The following is a 20,766-nucleotide window of genomic DNA, read 5'->3' as shown; positions in this document are numbered from 1 at the left end:
TGTGTGAAACAGAACGGTCATGTGACATCAGAACGGTCATGTGACATCAGAGCGGTCATGTGACATCAGGTATAGTCACTCTCACCGTCTGATGTGTCCTGCAGTCAAAAATCTTTTCAGCAACCAGTCACCTTTGTTCCAACCCTGTCCCGCCTCTTTGCCCATTTTCAGTTATCCGGGAGTGACGCGCTGCTAATATGGCAGCAGCCACATTTTCGCTTCAGAAATGCTCTTCAGAAATCGAGGGCTGACGTCACGGACACTACGTCCATATTTTTTTACTGTCTGAAATTTTGTGCAGATTTTGATATTTATATGGACAAGAAGTAAGATTAAATTTGGACGCTTGTAATGTAAATCAGTGAGATCTTTATATCAGTATAGCAGATACTTACATAAAATGCAAATATCAGTATCTGCCATTAATATATAAGATGATATTTGAGAGAGGAACAAATAAACTTTCCTTAAAAGCCTGATGATCATATTTGATACATTTGAATATGATTTAAAAAAAAAAAAAAAAAGATTTATGGATTCAGTAACATTTCACTAATCTTACATTGAATCTGTACTTTGCTAAACATCAAAACTCATGGAATTACATTGTCAACCAAAGTAAGACTGTTGTCATTAATCAGACCGGGTTATCAACGGATTGTTTTACAGAAAAATATTCTTGCAGATTCATCTCATCCTCCATGATTTTAACATGATTCATTCTGGTGTGATTTGGCTTTTAAACCTGTAAGATGTCACAATGTTGTTTGTTTATTGTGTGTTTTACATATTTTATACTGCGCCAAAAATCCCCCTTTGGGCTTAAAATAAACTTTGACCTTGACCTTGGATAATCAAATAAAGTGTTCATCTTGAAATATTACTAACAATATCAAAGTTATTCGTACATTTACTTTATTAAAAAAAAAAAAGTCAAGATTTCACAGCAGAAAGACACGTGAACCACAAGCTGAGGGAGGATGTTTTATTAATTATGTGGATCAAATAAATTGTGTTTGAACTGTTGATGAACCTCAGCCAGTTTTGAAGAGCAAAATCTTTTCGCCATCAACAGAGAAGTTGATATAACCGTTCTGTTTATGTGTCACGCTGCAAGCAAAGTTCCCCATAATGCATTGCCAGGTGCCTCCATGCTTTCTCTGAAACTCCTGTAAGGAAAGACAGTATTAATGTTCTACAAACTGACATCAACAAAAAACACTCAATCAAAAAAAAAAAAAAAAAAAAATCAGCTCAAAAATCATTCAGTCTCTCAGTAAAGAACCAACCATCTTTATGTATTCAGCAATATCATCTTCCTCTTCATACATATTCACAGCCAGAAGAGCGACCTGAAGAACCTCATGCTCCATCTCATTACTCATCTCTGATTTATGGATCTCAGTCGATGTCTTCGGCATGGTTGATCTGCAGTCATGAGCACATCAGTGTTTGATTTTAATGGGCAAGTGTGAAATAGGACAGAACCTGGAGATTTTTTGTGATGGTCCAACAACTCTCCATCATGAAGTCCAGCCATATAAACAGGAGTTGTTTGCCTATGACACTATTATCAGATGAAACCAAACTTTAATACCAGCCATAAGTGTGGAGAAGAATTAATGAAAGTTTGGGGTTGGTATTATTTTATCATGATTTTGAAGAAAGTCTCTTCTGCTCAACAAGGCTGCATTTATCTCATCTATAATACAGGAAAACACTGCTGTAAAACCTGACCTGAAATAATAGTCAGAAAATTCAAAATTTAAAAACATATAGCTCATATAATGCAATGCACTGATGATCAAAACCCTGACAAGGTTCCCACTCTTTTTCAGCGATCTTTTTCCAGGACATTTTCAATTTGACCACAACAGGAAAAAAAGACTGGGATCATGTACTAAAGTAGCCTAATATATTGCTCTCTAAGTCTGTCAAAGGCGTAGCTACAGTTTATTGCCATGACTTAACTATAAAATCAGTTTTTAATAAGAGCTCCTAATCATACATTATGACTATGGAAGCTTGTTTCCGCTAACAGAATAAAAAAAACTTGCATGTAAACGTTATGTAAACTCGCAATTGCGAGAAAAAAATTATTAATCATACATTGACAAATTGTTCTCGTTGCCAGTGTCAATCATTGGAACTATTTTAATGTTTTGTTTTACTATTTGAAAATAAAAATACTTGCGCGTGCTACAAGGGGAATGACAACACAAGAGGCGCCACACACAAATGTTGTTCAGGCAACGCGTGCATTGATTATCTTCACTTCATGTAGGCTATATAACAAAACAAATCATAAAACACAACCCTGCCTCTTTTTGTTTTTATTTAAAAAAATATGAAACCCATTAATGTGTGGTTCAGGCAATATGTGCATATGTACTCTGATTATCTTCACTGTACCCTATAATAAAATGAAATAAGACAAAACAACCTTCTCTTTTTGTTGTTGTCAATTTTAATTATCTATCACGGTTCGCAGATGCATTGTTTCCTTCTTGTCGCGTGCTCTGTGTTATGACAGCAGTGGGTGTGTTTGTGTTTGTGTGCGAGTGTGTTTGTGGGTGTGCCCAGGCCACGTGGGTGATCAGTGGACCCAGCTGCCACTCATCACTCTCCCCACCTGCTGCTCATTCCCTCAGTCTTTAAATACTCACCTTATTCATCTCTCCATTGTCAGATCGTTGTTTGGTGTCCTGTTCGTGGTTGTCTTGTCTGTTCCTGACCGGAGTCCCAGTTGTTTGTCGTCTATCTGTGGATTACTGTCTTCGTGCCTTGTCTACTGTCTGGAACCTGGAATCATCTCACCGCCACTCTTCTGTCACCACGTCACGTCACCAGCCGGCCATCTCAGTCCCTGCGCCACCTGAAGCCTGCACGTTTTCATTGACTGTGTTTCTGTTACTGCTTGTTGTTGAATAAACGGCGTTACTTGCATTTGCTTCCTGTAATCAATCATGACAGAACGATCTGACCATGCAACGGAAGCAGCAAGCACTCAGCGGTCTTCACTGGAGGATTTCGTCAACAGCAGCATTCGTCGAATGGAGTCACAGGAGAGAAATCTCAACGAGACGGGAAGAGCCGTGCAGGCCCTCGTGGCGCAGGTATCCGAGCTCACCCAGCAAGTCCAGCTGCTTCGTGCTCCCGCTGCGCCGCCCACACCGGCCGTTTCCCCACCCACACCAGCGAGCGTCGCCGCTTCGGAGCCTCGTCTTCCAGTACCCGAAGCTTATTCAGGTGAACCAGGATTTTGTAGAGCTTTTCTGACACATTGTACTATGCACTTTGCTCTGCAGCCCCGCACTTTCAGCACCGAACAAAGCAGAGTGGCTTTCGTACTGACGCTTTTGACGGGGAAGGCGTCGCTCTGGGGAACGGTGGTGTGGGAGAACCAAGACCCCTGCTGTACCTCGTTCCAGTCACTCTCCGCAGAAATGAAGAGAGTGTTCGACCGCTCAGTCGCGGGGAGAGAAGCCGCCAGACAGTTGGCGGAACTACGCCAAGGAGAGAAGTCGGTGTCTGATTATTCCATCGAATTTCGTACATTGGTGGCAGAGTGTCACTGGAACGAGGAGGCGCAGTGGGACATGTTCCTGCATGGGTTGGCTGACCGTGTTCAAAGGGAGATCTACGCGCTGGACCTCCCCACCATGTTTAATGGTCTCGTCGACCTGGTGCTCCGGGTGGATGCTCGGCTGACCAGGGCCGAGCGGAGAAGTCCAGCCCACAGGAGTGAGGAAGTCCTGAGGTCCAGCGGCGGCGACACGGTCAGTCCCATTCAAGATCATGAGCCCATGCAGGTGGGTCGAGCTCGGCTTTCCCGGGAGGAGCGGGAGAGGCGGAGGTCCCAAGGACTTTGTTTATATTGTGGCAAGGTGGGACATTTCGCTTACAACTGCCCGTTAAAAGGGCAAGCCCGGCAGTAAGTTTGAGGCTACTGTCGGGTGGGATCTCCGCTGGAAAGTCCTCAACCACATCCACCCTCCTCCCGGTGAGATTGGGATGGTCGCATCACCTTCACAACTGCAATGCACTTCTGGATTCCGGGGCAGAAGGTAACTTCATGGACCAATCTTTCACCACCAAGTTCCACATTCCTTTCAAACCACTCACCGACAGAATCGCTGTTCACGCTCTCAATGGACAGACCCTTCCCACCATTTCTCACGTCACTGAAGATATCACCCTGATCATCGCTGGCAACCATTCTGAATGGATTAAATTTTTTATTTTTGATTCCCCTCACACCCCCGTCGTTCTTGGTCATCCTTGGTTCACCAGACACAACCCCCGGGTAGACTGGGTCCAGAACTCCATTGTGGCCTGGAGTGAGGAGTGTCATAAGTCTTGTCTTGTCTCTGCTTGTTCGTCTGTTTCTGGTTCTGTCTTACAGGAGGAAGCAGTGGATCTGTCTACCGTGCCCGTTGAGTACCAGGACCTGAAGGAGGTGTTCAGTAAGTCCAGGGCTGCTTCTCTTCCTCCGCATCGTCCCTACGACTGTGCCATAGATCTAGTACCAGGGAAGTCTCCGCCTAAAGGCAAGTTATATTCACTTTCGGTTCCCGAAAGAGAGGCTATTGAGAAATATATTTCTGATTCACTAGCAGCCGGGTTCATTCGCCATTCCTCTTCTCCAGCGGGGGCGGGGTTCTTTTTTGTGGGGAAGAAGGATGGTTCCCTGCGACCTTGTATTGATTACCGGGGGTTGAACAACATTACTTTAAAGAATACCTATCCTTTGCCGTTAATGTCTTCAGCCTTCGAGAGGTTGCAGGGAGCATCCGTCTTCACAAAATTGGATTTAAGAGATGCTTATCATTTGGTCCGCATCAGGGAGGGTGATGAATGGAAGACCGCCTTTAACACCCCTAGGGGGCACTTTGAATACTTGGTCATGCCGTTCGGGCTTTCCAACTCCCCAGCGGTCTTCCAGGCACTCGTCAATGACGTGCTGAGAGATATGGTCGATCAGTTCTTATATGTCTACCTGGACGACATATTGATTTTTTCCTCATCTCTCCAGGAACACGTACAGCACGTTCGACGAGTGCTTCAGAGGTTGCTAGTGAATGGGCTTTTTGTCAAGGCGGAGAAATGCGTTTTTCATGCACAGTCTGTTCCTTTCCTAGGGTACATCGTGTCGACTGAGGGAGTACACATGGACCCTGAGAAGGTTAAGGCTGTGGTAGATTGGCCAAATCCAGATTCCCAGATTCCAGAAGGCCCTACAGAGGTTTCTGGGGTTCGCCAATTTTTACCGGCGTTTCATTCGCAACTTCAGCCAACTAGCCTCACCTCTGATCGCCTTGACCTCCCCCAAAACTACGTTCAGGTGGTCAGACGCAGCGGAGGCTGCGTTTGCCAAACTGAAGGCTCGCTTTGTTTCGGCCCCTATTCTCGTTGCCCCTGATCCATCACGGCAGTTTGTGGTGGAGGTCGACGCATCAGAGGTGGGGGTAGGTGCAGTGTTGTCCCAGCGTTCTTCCGCAGACGATAAGATGCATCCGTGCACGTTTTTTTCACATCGCTTATCTCCCGCCGAAAGTAACTACGACATTGGTAATCGGGAGTTGCTGGCAGTCAAGTTAGTGTTGGAAGAATGGCGCCACTGGTTAGAGGGCTCTGGGGTACCCTTTATCGTCTGGACCGATCATAAGAACCTAGAATACATCAGAACTGCCAAAAGATTGAACTCCAGGCAGGCTCGGTGGGCACTTTTTTTCGGACGTTTTGATTTTACTCTCTCGTACCGCCCGGGTTCCAAAAACATCAAACCCGACTCGTTGTCTCGTATTTTTGACCGTTCCGAACGCCCGTCTACTCCCGAGTGCATTTTTCCCGAGAGATTAGTTATCTCCACACTCACATGGAAGGTCGAATCGAGAGTCAAGTCGGCTCTAGAAGGGGTAACGCCTCCGCCCGAGTGCCCACCAAACCAATTATTTGTGCCGGAGGGATTACGGTCCATGGTCATTCAGTGGGGTCATTGTTCCAACGTGGCATGTCATCCAGGAGTCAGTCGAACTAAGTTTTTGGTTAAGAAACGATTCTGGTGGCCTCTCATGGCTCGTGACGTTCGCGATTTTGTCTTGGCTTGCTCAGTCTGCGCCGTTGGTAAGACTTCCAATCGTGCCCCAGATGGGTTACTTCAACCGCTGTCAGTCCCTTCGAGACCCTGGTCCCATATCTCGCTAGATTTTGTGACCGCCCTCCCACCCTCCCAAGGGAACACGGTTGTTTTAACCGTAGTGGACCGGTTCTCGAAGGCGGCTCATTTTATTCCCTTGCCCAAATTACCCTCAGCCAAGGAGACAGCGGTTACGGTCATTGATCACGTCTTTCGGATTCATGGCCTCCCGGTAGACGTAGTCTCTGACAGGGGTCCCCAATTCGTTTCCAAATTTTGGCAGGAATTCTGTAGTTTGCTGGGGGCGACTGTTAGTCTGTCGTCTGGGTTTCACCCCCAGAGCAATGGTCAGACTGAGAGAGCCAATCAGGATTTGGAGCGAACGTTGCGATGTATGGTCTCCAAGAATCCTTCCTCTTGGAGTCAACAACTCTCAATGGTGGAGTACGCACACAATACTTTACCAGTGTCGTCCACGGGCCTATCTCCGTTTGAATGCAGTGTAGGTTACCAGCCACCTATTTTTCCCAGTCTGGAATCCAAGGTCGCGGTCCCCTCTGCCCACGCCTTTGTCCAGAGGTGCCACCGAACTTGGACGAGGGTGAGGGAACGCACCAAGGCCAAGGCCGATCACCACCGGTCAAGGCCTCCGGTTTACGTCGTCGGTCAAAAAGTGTGGCTTTCTACTAAGGACATTCCTCTCCGATCCGTTTCTAAGAAGCTTGCTCCTAAATTTATTGGCCCGTTCACTGTCACCAAGATCATTAGTCCGGTGGCAGTCCGCCTCAAACTTCCTCCAGTGTACAGGAGGATTCATTCCGTCTTCCATGTCTCCAAAATTAAACCTGTTTTTCATTCTGAGATTAATCCGCCAGCCCCGGTTCCCCCACCGCCGCGTCTCGTAGATGGGGAACCATCTTATTCGGTAAATCGTATTCTGGACTCTAGGCGGAGGGGACGCGGATTTCAGTACTTGGTGGACTGGGAAGGTTACGGTCCGGAGGAGAGGAGTTGGGTTCCTGCCAGGGACATTCTGGATCACACCCTTATCGATGATTACAATCGACAGGTAAGGGAGTCGGGGAATGCCAGGAGGCATTCCTAGGAGGAGGGGTACTGTCACGGTTCGCAGATGCATTGTTTCCTTCTTGTCGCGTGCTCTGTGTTAGGACAGCAGTGGGTGTGTTTGTGTTTGTGTGCGAGTGTGTTTGTGGGTGTGCCCAGGCCACGTGGGTGATCAGTGGACCCAGCTGCCACTCATCACTCTCCCCACCTGCTGCTCATTCCCTCAGTCTTTAAATACTCACCTTATTCATCTCTCCATTGTCAGATCGTTGTTTGGTGTCCTGTTCGTGGTTGTCTTGTCTGTTCCTGACCGGAGTCCCAGTTGTTCGTCGTCTATCTGTGGATTACTGTCTTCGTGCCTTGTCTACTGTCTGGAACCTGGAATCATCTCACCGCCACTCTTCTGTCACCACGTCACGTCACCAGCCGACCATCTCAGTCCCTGCGCCACCTGAAGCCTGCACGTTTTCATTGACTGTGTTTCTGTTACTGCTTGTTGTTGAACAAACGGCGTTACTTGCATTTGCTTCCTGTAATCAATCATGACAATTATCAATAATAACCATTATAAAAGTATAAAATATGACAAGCTATCCACAAGTTTCCTACGCCCCATGAGGCCTTGCGTCAAAAGTGGGAGTGTCTTCCGGTTCGAAGTAAACAAGCTGGACGTGACACTCATTCATTCAACAGTTGACAGTCATTCAAGATTTAGCGATCCAAACTTGCGAATGTTTGACTTTTACTTAAAGATTTAAGATTCCAGCATCAATATTTGAACAATATTTTACAATAAAAAAAAAGTTACAGTAACAGTAATTTATTAATTTATGTCAGGAGTGCAGATCAATCATGCTAAATCTAACTGATATTTATATTGACATAAAAAGAAAATGCATACCTATTATTCAGTTGCACCTTCTTCATTTATTTACGATTACAAGAATGCACAAAACAACTCCATTAAGGCTTTTAAATCCAAAGGCTTACACATTTAGAAATATATTGATAACATACCCTATGTTTGCGTCACTTTTCTGTGCAGTTCTATTAAATTTCCTCTTAAGTGTATAACTTGTGATACTGAAGAGTTTATAGATTTAATATGTCTTTGGAAACTGATACAAATTTTCAGGATTCTTTGGCTTTTGTAACATTTTAAATATCTTTACTGTCACTTTTAAACGATTTATATATAAAGGAAAATTCTTACCTTATTTATGTGGTGATTATATGATGATTCTCTCAGTGTCTGTGAAACTTCACACGTGTTTGACCAAAACTAAAGTGAAAGTGAAACTGACTCCAGAGGCCATTTGCATAACTTAGTCACTATATTACAACCCGTTCTCACTCCTGAGGCGTCAAAAATTGAATCATGGTCAAGCGCCCCCGGCGTCGCTTGGGATAGGCTACGCCAAAGGTAGGCTACTCCTCGGCGTCACTCTAGTCTAGACGAACCGGTAACTCCATTTCTTTCAATGGGAAACCTTCAGCGTCAAAAACTGACGCGAATTTTATTGGTATGAAATCACGCTGAAGAAGTCTCCTTCAGAACACATTGTGATATTTGGCATCAGTTCGTGTGTGCCGAATGTTGGTAAGTAGTCGTAAATACGCTGTTCTAATGTTTGATGTATTTTCTGTTTGCCGATATTAATCAGATTAAAGTTAGCTCCCTCATGTTCAGTCACAGCATTATATCTGTCACCTCCGCTGAGGTTTTGCTTTTCACTGCTTTCTATATTAAATACTAAACTAGGGTGATTAAATACTGTCACGTGACGTGCAACAGACCTTCAATCAGTTAATCATATTCATATCAGGTTCAACCCTACAAACAAGGGACGTCCCCCGGACGTTGTGAACGTCCGTTAAGGTCCGTGTTTGGTCCGCTTTGTAACGTTCGCTGACGGACGTTCGGGGGACATTCAAGTCCTTGCCAGTTTGCGAAAGTACTGACGTCCCTCATCTTATATTTCCATAACAACACTTGCAAAAACCAGTCGCCCATGCGTTGCCTTTTACCAACAGACCTGACACCTTGCAACTCGGACAAAGGACAAATTAAACTAAACCTTGGATTTAAAAGAAGTCGTGTTCCTTAAAAAAATCACTTTAAATATGATAATGGATTTTACAGAAACCATGTTTGGTTTTTTGTGCAGGTTGATAGGCTATTGTGGTTTTAAAAATAGTAGGTCTATTTGAATTGGGTCATTCTAAAATGTCTTAAAATGTATTTCTTTTTCTAACGTTTAAACATACACCACATTATATTACACATTGACTTTATGAATACAAATGACAGCTTTATGATTTTTATTTTTATTTTTTTTTTTTTTGCATGCATTTAAAGACAGCATGTACTTCTCTGGCATTTTTAAACGTTTTTATGAAATATTATTTCTCAATTTTTTCAGAACATGCAGTCAGAGTTACAGAAAAAATAACGATAATGCAAAAAATAAGGAGATTGTGTTTTTTTTTTTATTTTAATCAGGTTAGTTAAAAGTGTGACTGAATGATGTTAATTCAAATTCACAACCATGTATTTGCTATAACAATGAAAATATTTGAAAAACGGTTAAAAACAAGTAATGATGCAATCCTTTACATCTTAATTCTTGAGTGTAGCAGAATTCAATGAATGTAAAATTATTATCATGTCACATATGACACATTTTATTTAATGTGACAGACAAAAACAGTAACACCAGTGACACAATGAATCACCAGTGACATATGTGTAAGACCAAAGATCCTTATTCGTCAACTAGAAATAAGTAGATGGGACTAAATTTTTACATTTGGTATACAATCAAAGACTTATCATTGACATTAGTGGAAGCAGTCAGAGGATCATAAACATTTTAAAAATGTCTGTAAAATATGCTGTCTGTAAAGTTGCTGCTTCTCAGCTGCACTCAATTTAGCCAAATACCTTTAATTTAGCCATATCTGACCAAATGAGGATTAACAATGAGAAAGAAGAGTTATAATCATGTCTTAGTGCTATTTTATGCAAAAGAACTTAATAGCTTTGAATAAAGTTTATCTATATGGGTAACACCAGTGACATTTTTCATGAAAAATGTATTTTACAAAATGGCTGCTGCAAGGTATCAATCCACATGTTGTCAATCATGATATATTCACTAAATTAAGTAGTTTAATCCATTTGTATTCTAGTTTTTAAAAAATCTCTAACAATAATGTAGGTCATACCAGTGACTTCACCTAAAAGCTTCATATTAAATTATGATTTTCTAATTAAAATTTCTGATAACTGAAAAGAGACTTTCCATTGGCCTTTCTTCGTGGATCTTCAGGAAATAGGAAGTAGGAAGTCAAGTGATGCCATCAGTGTGATTTTTATTTTTTTAAAAAAGAGATTTTTTTAAAGGTAACACCAGTGACACAACACCAGGGGTTCATTATATATTTTACAATATTTATTCAGCATTTTTTTTTTTTTTTTTTTTTTTTTTTAATGTAGTTTACATAATATATTTGATAGTTATGCATACATTATATTTGAAATGGTAGAAAAACTGTTTCTGAGCTCAAAATAAAGCACTTTCCCTCTGTACATGACTGTGGGGATGAGCACTTCTGTGGTGTTTGGAATTTTTACAATTAAAAAATGAATATTGCCACGTTGATGGCTCAAGAAGGTTTAATTGTTCAAATAACATATTGTTTCATATTAAAATATATATATAAAAAATTTAATCCTGAAGTGTTTTCAGGTGTTATATTTCTGTAAAGTCTAGGGACAGAAAAGTGGACGTTTCTGTACAATGACCATTCATTGTAAAATGAAGTAAATATTAAAAATGAACAACTTTCATGTTAGCCTATGGAAAAAAATAATGGAGTACTTCAACCTACAAACTAATAAAAGATGTCATCAGATCATGTGTGCCTTCAGCAGTTATCATTTTAAACATCAAAATCATGATCCTACCCCTCAATAGTAGGCTTTATATAAGATAGGGTGAATGCAGACTGAATGGGACATTTTATCCAAATGTTCCAATGATACATGATGTCTCTTCGCACCTTATAACCTACCTCTGTTTGCATTTGACTTGTCACATGACATCAAATATTTGATTATTTTGTCATAGTCAGTTACACTGCTGATAATGTCCTGCTTGCATGTGAAACATGTTATTTTTTTATTTTTTTATTTTTTAAATATAAATATAGCTTGCTATTAAAGACATACTTTTAATCATGGAACTTCCAAATCAGTGAACTTATTACATAAATGCATTTAACATTTAGTTGTGCAACACTCTTTACAGAAGGAAATCCTACAGTTATGTATGAACACAACATCATCATCAAGTGCTGTGCTCGGCACATTGGGCAACAAGTGTCCTCCAACACATCCATGTGGCCACGTTCTCCACATCTTCCCATAGGACACCGACATTCTTCAGGTCTTCGTGGAACATCTGTCTCCACATCTTCCTTGGTCTTCCCTGTCCCCTGCATTCTCCTGGTGGTGTCCACTTCATATCTGTCTTTGGGTGTTGTAGTTTGGTCATGCTTAGGATGTGTCCAGGGAGGTGCACCCTTTGCTCTGTCACAGTTTTTAAAAGTCTTCACGTGGACTCCTCCTTATGATCTCCTTGAAACGTGCAGAACCAATATTGAAAAAATAGTAATTTATCTTTTTCCGTATTGTTGCCTTTATCAAAAAAGCACCAGTGCTCATCCAGAGTTTTGGTAAAAGACATATTCATTTCCATCCACTAGTTCTAGTAATACTGCGACTATAGTCAAATATATGTTTCTGCATGTGTGTATAGCAGGTGTTTGTCCGAACAATTGAAGATAGTGAGAGTGTTCAGGAAAACCCTTTGAAAACAATCAATATTTATGTAATTATGTTTGGTGCTGATAGTGTATTAGAGAAATGACACACTTGACATACTGGACATCATTCTGTGAGTTTGTTATCTTTACATTTAGATGGACTTGCTTCATTAAACCTTTTATTACAGTGTCACTATAGTAAATGTCCACCTTAACTACATCTATGGTTATGATGTCATTATATCACCTGGATAATGTAAATGTAACATACCCGTGAATGTATTTTATAGAAGCATTTTATTGCTGAAAATATTTAACATTTATAGTATGCATCAACTATTTGAATTTGCCTTTCATTTAGTTACAGTAAAAGTGAACAATAATCACAAGGATATTGTATTAAAGTTGAGAATGTAAAATGTTATTTTTTTCCCTATTCTTTAAAGGTAAGAAACATATTTTCACATGAAATTTGACCTCATCTCTTGGTTTGTAAAAATAATACTTCATCATATCGATGTTTTTAGTTATGTTTCACTATAATGCCTCGTTTCCACTGAGCGGTACGGTACGGTTCGGTACGGTACGCATTTTTTTCCGTTTCCATTGTCAAAAGTTGTGAATGGTACCCTAATTCCGAACCGTACCGTACCACTTTTTTGGGACCCTTTCGTTGGGGTACCAAGCATAACAGTACCGTACCAAAAGGGTGGAGCTACACTCTGCAGAACGTTGATTGGTTGACAGAGAATCGTCACTTGCGCGTGCTACAAGGGGAATGACAACACAAGAGGCGCCACACACAAATGTGGTTCAGACAACGCGTGCATTAATTATCTTCACTTCATGTAGGCTATATAACAAAACAAAATATAAAACACAACCCTGCCTCTTTTCGTTTTTATTAAAAAAAAAAAGAAACCTATTAATGTGTGGTTCAGGCAATATGTGCATATGTACTCTGATTATCTTCACTGTATGTAGCCTATAATAAAATGAAATGAGACAAAACAACCTTCTCTTTTTGTTAAACGTCAGTTTTAATTATCAATAATAACCATTATAAATAAAATATGAGAAGCTATACAATAAGAAATAAAGACAAGCAAACAATTCAGTCAAACGTAGGCTACAGCGCACTACAACGGTAAAGTTAAATAAATATATAAAGTTATAAAACTTCACTTTCCCCTCAGCCAAAACGATTTGCCCGGGAACAAATTATAAATTCATGAGACCAAAGAATGCCCGTTATACACAAGATGAATGATATCTTGTTTTTAACCATTACAGAGACATCAGAGCCAGCGGCGAATGTCAGAAGGACTAGCCGAGGTACAGCTGCTCTCGGCTGGATACATGAGCACCGAGCGCCCGGTGATCGCCTGGATCTCACAACTCCGACAACGTCAGATCAAATTTTCAAATAGGCGCTATCTTTATAAATTAACCACAGATTTGAAATTTAAACAACTACATTCTCGCCTGAAAAACTTTTAAAACATTTCATGACACAGTAAAATAGTTTTTAAATTACGCAGGTTTTCTCCTCCGCTTGCTGGTAGGTGCTGCTGCATGGACGTGTGAACTTTGCGATCTTGGTATTCTGAAACGCCGAATGCAAAGCTCGTCTTCTTTTTGTGACAGACAGCCTCAAGCCGAGAAGCAAGAACAAGATCTGCTGTAGTATGTCCTCCATTGTTGTTTACTATATCGTTTTCTTCTTCGCGCGAGAATGACGTCGATCACTATTTTCCGGCTACACCACGCCTATCAAGTAAGGGTACTGTTGGCGGTGGAAACGCAAGCCTGATCAAGTTGTACCGCTCCGAACCGTACCGAACTGTACCGAACCGAACCGTACCGCTCAGTGGAAACGAGGCATAATAGATTGCCTCTGTAACTGGATATATTTTTTTCTCACAATAGGTTGTTTGCAATCACGTGGTTCTGGTGACGCGCGAAATTCCGGTGGAGGGCAAGCAGTGAAAATTAGAATGGAAGAGATAGGGAAAAGTCCGTACTGTGCTGGTTTAGAAAGGTATAAACAGAAAATTACAACATATGTTGGACGTGATCCTTATGTGAAGAGAAGCGACTTTTCCACTGAATTGAAAGACTTGATTGCCATCGAGAAGGTAGATTTAGAGGATGTGAAGCTGCCGTCTCGCCGTGTTCAGTTCTAGTCTGGGTTTGTTTATATCGCGCTGCCTTTCTGCTAGTGATGTTATAAGGCCAGTATTTGAATTTTCTGTCATGATTGTGAAAAATGTCGTCATTGGTGGTCATTTATGCTGAATCTAGAATTGTAATAGGAACTCACGATATCATTCAGGGAAAAAGACTGGACGGTGTAATACAATTTTCGCCTTGGTTGAGGAGGTGAGGGAAGACGACTAGCAAATGTAATAATGTCACTAAATAAACCCACTGCCTTTCACTCAAAATAATCACATACTTAGCTGAGTTTTGTATTTGGTTTTTGTGTAATAATTAACATTGTTTGCGAGTACGACTCACTTGCTGTGAATGATTTTGCACACAGCCACTTCAAAACTGTTCACGAGCTTCTATGGGTTTGATTTTGGTTGTCATTTGTTGAAATAAATACAAAAAATACAGCATGTCGGTGTCCCCTGAATGTCGACCCTCCGATTCTCCTCCTTTGTCATATGGGAAAGTGAATATTTACAAAAACATTAAAACTACAGTTACATTTACATGCTTCCAACAAAGAATGCATCGACTTCTGTCAGCTTGTTGAACACATTTATTTTATTTGGACATTTTCTACCATAGGACGGCTGAAGCAGCAGCGCGTGACTGTTTTCATGGTAACCAGATCAACATTGTGAACAGAATACTACAAAACTGAAGTGAAAACACCAAATTATAATTCAATAGGATAAAATAACTTCTCTTCCCTGCAAATGATTCCATGAAGAATGTGAATATTTAACCAAGTCAAAAACAAAAGGTAAGCAGGTATCCATATTCATTTCAGTATCAGCAGATGCAAAACGTTATAAAAGGCGACAACTTTTAAAAACGGTATAAGTTATGGAAACGATATAAACACCTTTTGGGTTCTCGATTTTAACGATTTGAGCAACCATAAACAACGCAAAACATACGAATTTTGAGCTTTTGTTAGGATTCCTATATAGAAAAATCAGTCCCTGCCCTCCAGACTCATTCGCGCTGCTGCTGTGACGTCATGTGCAAACAACCTATTAAAGGTGATGGAGATGATTTTTTCGTCGACTGAGAATCCAAAGACTGTTACTGAGTTTTTGAAATGAGCGCATGCGTAAGAACAGCCCCCCTCCTTCACAGCTCAAAGGAACACCTCCCAAAACTCGTGCACGAGTATTGGAACACGAGTGTTTACCACCGGCATTCGCTGTGTCGTGTTTTTTGGATTCATTATGTCGGACTCACCGCAGGTAACTCATAATCTGCGCTTGTTATTCCTGTCTCCTGACAAAAACATTGCATGCGGCGCCTGTGGAGTGTGGAAAGTTACTGGAGCGTGCAGCCGGGCTCGTCTCTCACAAGGAACGTCACGGCAGTGATTGACAAGCCAGAGGGCCAATCGTTTACGCGATCATCGCTGATGTTTTTAAGGCCCTACCTCGTGCACAGATGATGTATATTAATATTATTACTTTCAGTGCACCTAATAAATAGTCTTTTATCAGTTAGTAAAGACAGTTTCAAGTATTATTGCGAAAATGTATAAAACAAAACATCCTCTTTAGCACCTTTAACTGATTTTTATATTGTTGTGCAGTAGTTTGGTGACTACTTTTGTCTTTGACATTAAATATTTAAATATGATTACAAAACTGAGTGCATTCATTATGCTTTCGTTATGTTTATTTTAATTCCAAGAGTTCAAATGGTGGAGAATGGTATAAATATGTGATTAAATGTATATCTTTAATATACTACACATCTACTGTAAATGTTAGAAGCACATTAATAGATGCAATTATATCTCTTTCAAATATATGTATGCATCAGTTTAACTACACAAAGGAGTCTTTCGTTTTAAAATGTGATTTTTATTATATTTAATTAGATTAATTACATATTTAAGGAATCTTGTCCCTTTAGCCGGAACCGAAGGAGAGCTGTAGTCATTTACCATAAGTAAGTGTGACGCATCTGTTCAGCTGGGTTGTCATTGGCTGTGACTTTATCGCAGAACTCGCTGTGATTGGACTATCTTTTAACCCATATAAAATGGCACTTTATCTTACAAAGTTTGTTTTAGTGTGAATATTATGTTACTCATACATTAAGTTAACTATAAAGTGTTTCCATGTTGTGAGAAATTACTCCTTTACCGAGATCCAAACCCTAACCCTAGCATCTCTGCCCATTTCAGTGAACTACAGCGCCATGTTTCCCGTTCCATTGATAGAATGACAGAGACATGTGGGTGATGTAGTTTAAAACGTTTAGTAATGAAATGATAAATGTTAAAATAATAAGATCTTTAATGGACAACTCGATATCTAAATATGTTTATTGTGCAAACATTTATTACATATATGAGGGACAGGCTGAAATTTTATATTTTACTGTGAGCACTATTAAAAAACCTTTATGCCAGCTTCCCATGTATGTCTGAAAACTGTGCCCAACAATATTTAGTAATCATAGCATAAGCTGTTGTCCTGACGATTTTCTCTTTGATACGCTTACCAGACTTTGAGTTACAGCCATTTGAAATGTGCATTTTTTTGCTCTTCCAGGGGCCGTTACTGGCCCCTCAGGGGTGGAAGGGCAGTGAAATCTACACAGATGTGTTCATCATGGATAACAAACTTTGTTGAATCACATTTAAATATTGGAGTATTTTATCATTTTCCCCTTTTCCATTCTAACATCACGCTTGTATAGGTTTTGATGGGTGTTGTGAGACCATCTGATGAAATATGGAAATATTTGAACAAAATGTTGTAATACAATAATAATAATAATAATAATAATAATAATAATAATAATAATAATAATAATAATTGATTAATTGAATAGTAGTTGATTATTTCTTTGCTTCTTTTTGTATGAACACCAATAAATATAATGGATGAACCCACAACAACTTGCCATTATCCAGTTGCCAGTGTTGGCAGTAAACTAAAAACTATTTATAAAAAAAAAAAAAAAAAAAATTGATTTATGGATTCACTAATATTTCACTAATCCTATACTGAATCTGTACTTTGCTAAACATCAAAACTCATTGAATCACATTGTCAACCAAAGTAAGATTATTGTCATTAATCAGACCGGGTTATCAACGGATTGTTTTACAGAAAAATATTCTTGCAGATTCATCTCATCCTCCATGATTTTAACATGATTCATTCTGGTGTGATTTGGCTTTTAAACCTGTAAGATGTCAGAATGTTGTTTGTTTATTGTGTGTTTTACATATTTCATACTGCGCCAAAAATCCCCCTTTGGGCTTAAAATAAACTTTGACCTTGACCTTGGATAATCAAATAAACTAAGTGTTCATCTTGAAATATTATTAACAATATCGAAGTTATTCAAACATTTACTTTATTAAAAAAAAAAAAGTCAAGATTTCACAGCAAAGACACGTGAACCACGAGCTGAAGGAGGATGTTTTAATAAATATGTGGATCAAATAAATTGTGTTTGAACTGTTGCTGAACCTCAGCCAGTTTTGAAGAGTGTAATCTTTGTGTCACCAACAGAGAAGTCGATATAACTGTTCGGATTATGTGTCACGCTGTAACCAGAGCTCCCTATAATGCATTGCCAGGTGTTCCCATGCTTTCTGTCAAACTCCTGTAAGGAAACACACAGTATTATTTTTCCACAAAAAAACAGCACATTTTCACAATACTGAAATTTCACTCAGACATTTCAGTCTCTCAGTAAAACTCTAGAACTGACCTTCTTGATGTAGTGAGCAATGTCATTATCCTCTTTGTTATTCACAGCCAGAAGAGCGACCTGAAGAGCCTCACGCTGCATCTCTTCACTCATGTCTGATTTATGGATCGATGTCTTCGGCATGGTTGATCTGTAAACACAGAGTTTGTTTTAATGAGCAAGTGTGAAATAAACAGGACAGAACCTGGAGATTTTTTGTGAACAACTCTTCATCATGAAGTCCAGCTGCTGCCATTTATGATCAGGATTTAAATATCTTAATATCTTAAATATTCTTACCTTTTTTATATGATCATTCTGTCAGTGTCTGTGAAACTTCAGATATGTTTGACCAAAACTAATGTGAAAGTGAAACTGACTCCAGGGGCCAGTTGCATAACTTAGTCACTATATTAAGACTGTGTCTTGACCAACTTGCAGTTAACCAAGGGGTAATCAAATTACACCACACTGTTAAAAATAAATGTAATTTTACAAATAATTGTCTGTATTTTTACAGAATTTTCCCGTTTTGTCATTATACAGTGAAATACCTATTATTTTACAGATTTTTGCTGTAATTTAAATTTACAGGCAATTGCTTGTATTTTGGTATTACATCAAATTTCTGGTTTTTAAAAGGAACTTTTCTGTGTTTTTACAGAATAATGTGTAATTTCACATAAAATGTTGATTCATATTTTACAGATTTTTTCTGTAAAAATAGAAAAAAGGGAACAAGTGTATAACTTCAGAAATCAACAGTCATTCAATATTTTTTTTCTTACTGTTTAAAGATAATTGTGTTGGTTAAGATGAGTTTAATAATTGTATTTGTACATACAGTAGGCCCATGTAGCTTATTATAAATTATGCATTGTTTATCTTACTAATCTTTTAACCTTGTCTTGCAAATGCTCATTTTGATCATTATTTGGCATTGACTTATTCTCCCCTAAATTTTCTAACCACATGTATTATTCATGTACATTTTATGTTTCTCTAATGTTAGCATTTCTAAACGGTGTTCAGTCACATAACTCGGAGCAAAACACTTAAAATTGCAGCAGGTTTCGTTCAATTTTCCATCTTTTTTAAACAAGAAAGATTAGTTATTTATAACAAAGTCCGTTCAAGTGTATATGAGGTACCGCAGTTATTATCTATTTTGAAACGTTGAACACTTTAGCATGGCTAACTACATCAAGACAGGGTTCAGCCCTCAGTAACGTTACACCTTATTGATGATGATCATACTGTGTAGGCCTAACGTATACAGGAAAGCAAATGATACTAGAATATAAACAACATAATAAATTGCATATCTTGAGTGCATGTGTTCTGAAGGTGAACAGCACCTTGTGGTGCCATCCCAAAGAGGCACAAAATCACTTTTACTGACCTTTACCTGGACTGTTCCATGCTGGAATAACTTGACTAACTCCAACCATTTTAAAGAGACTGCTAATGATGCATGTTTCTTTTTTTCTTTTGTGAACATGTGACCTATTAGTCCTGTTTAACTAAAAAAAACAAACAAAAAACCCACCTTTCTATGCATACTGTGCAAGACTAGCTGGAAATTGTCGCTGCATTTATTGTTGCTTCCATTGTACTCCTAATTTGTAAGTCGCTTTGGATACAATGTAATTGTATATGTATAAAATAACAGCAATATTACAGTATAAAGGAATACAGCAATTGTCTTTTAATGTAGATATTTTTGCATGTTGTAAGTTATATAGTAAGCTTGCATTTCCTATAATTCAAGTAACTTGACATATTAAGTGTTATGTACATTGATTAATACTGTAAATGTGCATGTTCATTCCTTTCATTAAATGTATTCTGTACTATATTTTGTTAATTTAGCAGAATTGGTTTTAAATTAGATAGTTGTATGTATTTCCAAGTACTTAATTTAGAGGTTGATTGAAGTTGTGAGTGATTCCGTAAAAAAATAAAGATTAATACTGTAAATATGCAAATATTTGTTTTTGAATTTATGTGCTAATTGCATTTTTATAAATAAATTCTTAGTTATTGTACATGGAAAATCTATATTTTAAAAGTAAATCACTGTGTATGGACAGAGCAGCTTTATAAAATAACTCATAAAAACCTTAAATTCGCAGAGATTAACCTGAAAGTTAGTTGTTTTCTATGTAATTTGACATAATTTATCAGTTTTTCCATGGTTTAATAAATGATTATCAACAGTAATATACTGTAATTTAATGAATTTTGACTGTAAAGTCTGTTCTGTATTTTTACTGTTTTTTGCATGTAATTTTGTGAAATGTTTTTTTGCTGTAATTTAACGGAATCCGTCTGGAAACTCTCCTGCCAGACTTTGTACCTTTTTTTTTTTACAGTGCAATCTACCTTTTTATGTAACAGACTTTAAACAATTAGGAAGTAAACCAAAAAGTACACAAAAAGTACATTTTGTGTTTTGTTTATTATGATTCAGTCTTTGTTGAATCTTTCAATGCCAAAGAAAGTAATGATTTAACAGTGGCCTATACTTACAGAAAATACTAATTGACCTAAAACTAAACAAAGTCATCACTCTCTTCAGTTTAAATTTGTACAAACAAACATTTCTAAAATCTCATGGCGTAGAATCATTTGTCTCAGTATTTGCATGTATGTGATGTAATTTCTCTCTCTCTTCACTCTTGGATTTAAAACAAAATATTATGCATGACTATTATTATTAAAAAGCACCATCAACTACTATTATGTAGCAGGTTTCTCAACTTTTAAACTTTAAACACACTCACATCTCTCCCTAAATGTCTCTTTTGCAATGA

At 38.9% G+C, this 20,766-nt stretch overlaps 2 protein-coding genes across 3 annotated transcripts; both read right to left on the bottom strand.

The window, feature by feature from the left end:
- Window positions 1-709: 709 nt before the first annotated feature.
- Window positions 710-8,479, bottom strand: LOC125280405 (dynein light chain, cytoplasmic-like). Of its 2 annotated transcripts, XR_007187600.1 has the most exons (3): window positions 8,418-8,479; window positions 1,290-1,428; window positions 710-1,169 (listed from the first exon to the last, which is right to left on the bottom strand). XR_007187600.1 is itself a non-coding variant. In XM_048210916.1 (2 exons), exons 1-2 carry the CDS (start codon window positions 1,419-1,421, stop codon window positions 1,035-1,037), a joined length of 267 nt encoding a protein of 88 aa, XP_048066873.1. In that variant the 3' UTR covers window positions 1,029-1,034. The 2 variants fall into 2 exon arrangements, 1 of the variants encoding a protein (XP_048066873.1); XM_048210916.1 differs by lacking the exon at window positions 8,418-8,479 and having other exon boundaries at window positions 1,029-1,169; window positions 1,290-1,421.
- A 9,186-nt stretch (window positions 8,480-17,665) lies between these two features.
- Window positions 17,666-18,326, bottom strand: LOC125280741 (dynein 8 kDa light chain, flagellar outer arm-like). The gene is made up of 3 exons (XM_048211486.1): window positions 18,251-18,326; window positions 17,972-18,101; window positions 17,666-17,863 (listed from the first exon to the last, which is right to left on the bottom strand). The coding sequence occupies exons 2-3, from the start codon at window positions 18,092-18,094 to the stop codon at window positions 17,729-17,731; spliced, it is 258 nt and encodes an 85-aa protein (XP_048067443.1). The 5' UTR covers window positions 18,095-18,101; window positions 18,251-18,326; the 3' UTR covers window positions 17,666-17,728.
- Between the last annotated feature and the right edge of the window lie 2,440 nt (window positions 18,327-20,766).

The sequence above is a fragment of the Megalobrama amblycephala genome, linkage group LG12, assembly GCF_018812025.1.
Source record: "Megalobrama amblycephala isolate DHTTF-2021 linkage group LG12, ASM1881202v1, whole genome shotgun sequence".
Taxonomy (NCBI): domain Eukaryota; kingdom Metazoa; phylum Chordata; class Actinopteri; order Cypriniformes; family Xenocyprididae; genus Megalobrama; species Megalobrama amblycephala.
Note: the sequence above shows the minus strand (reverse complement) of the source record. Positions and strands in the feature narration are given on the sequence as shown.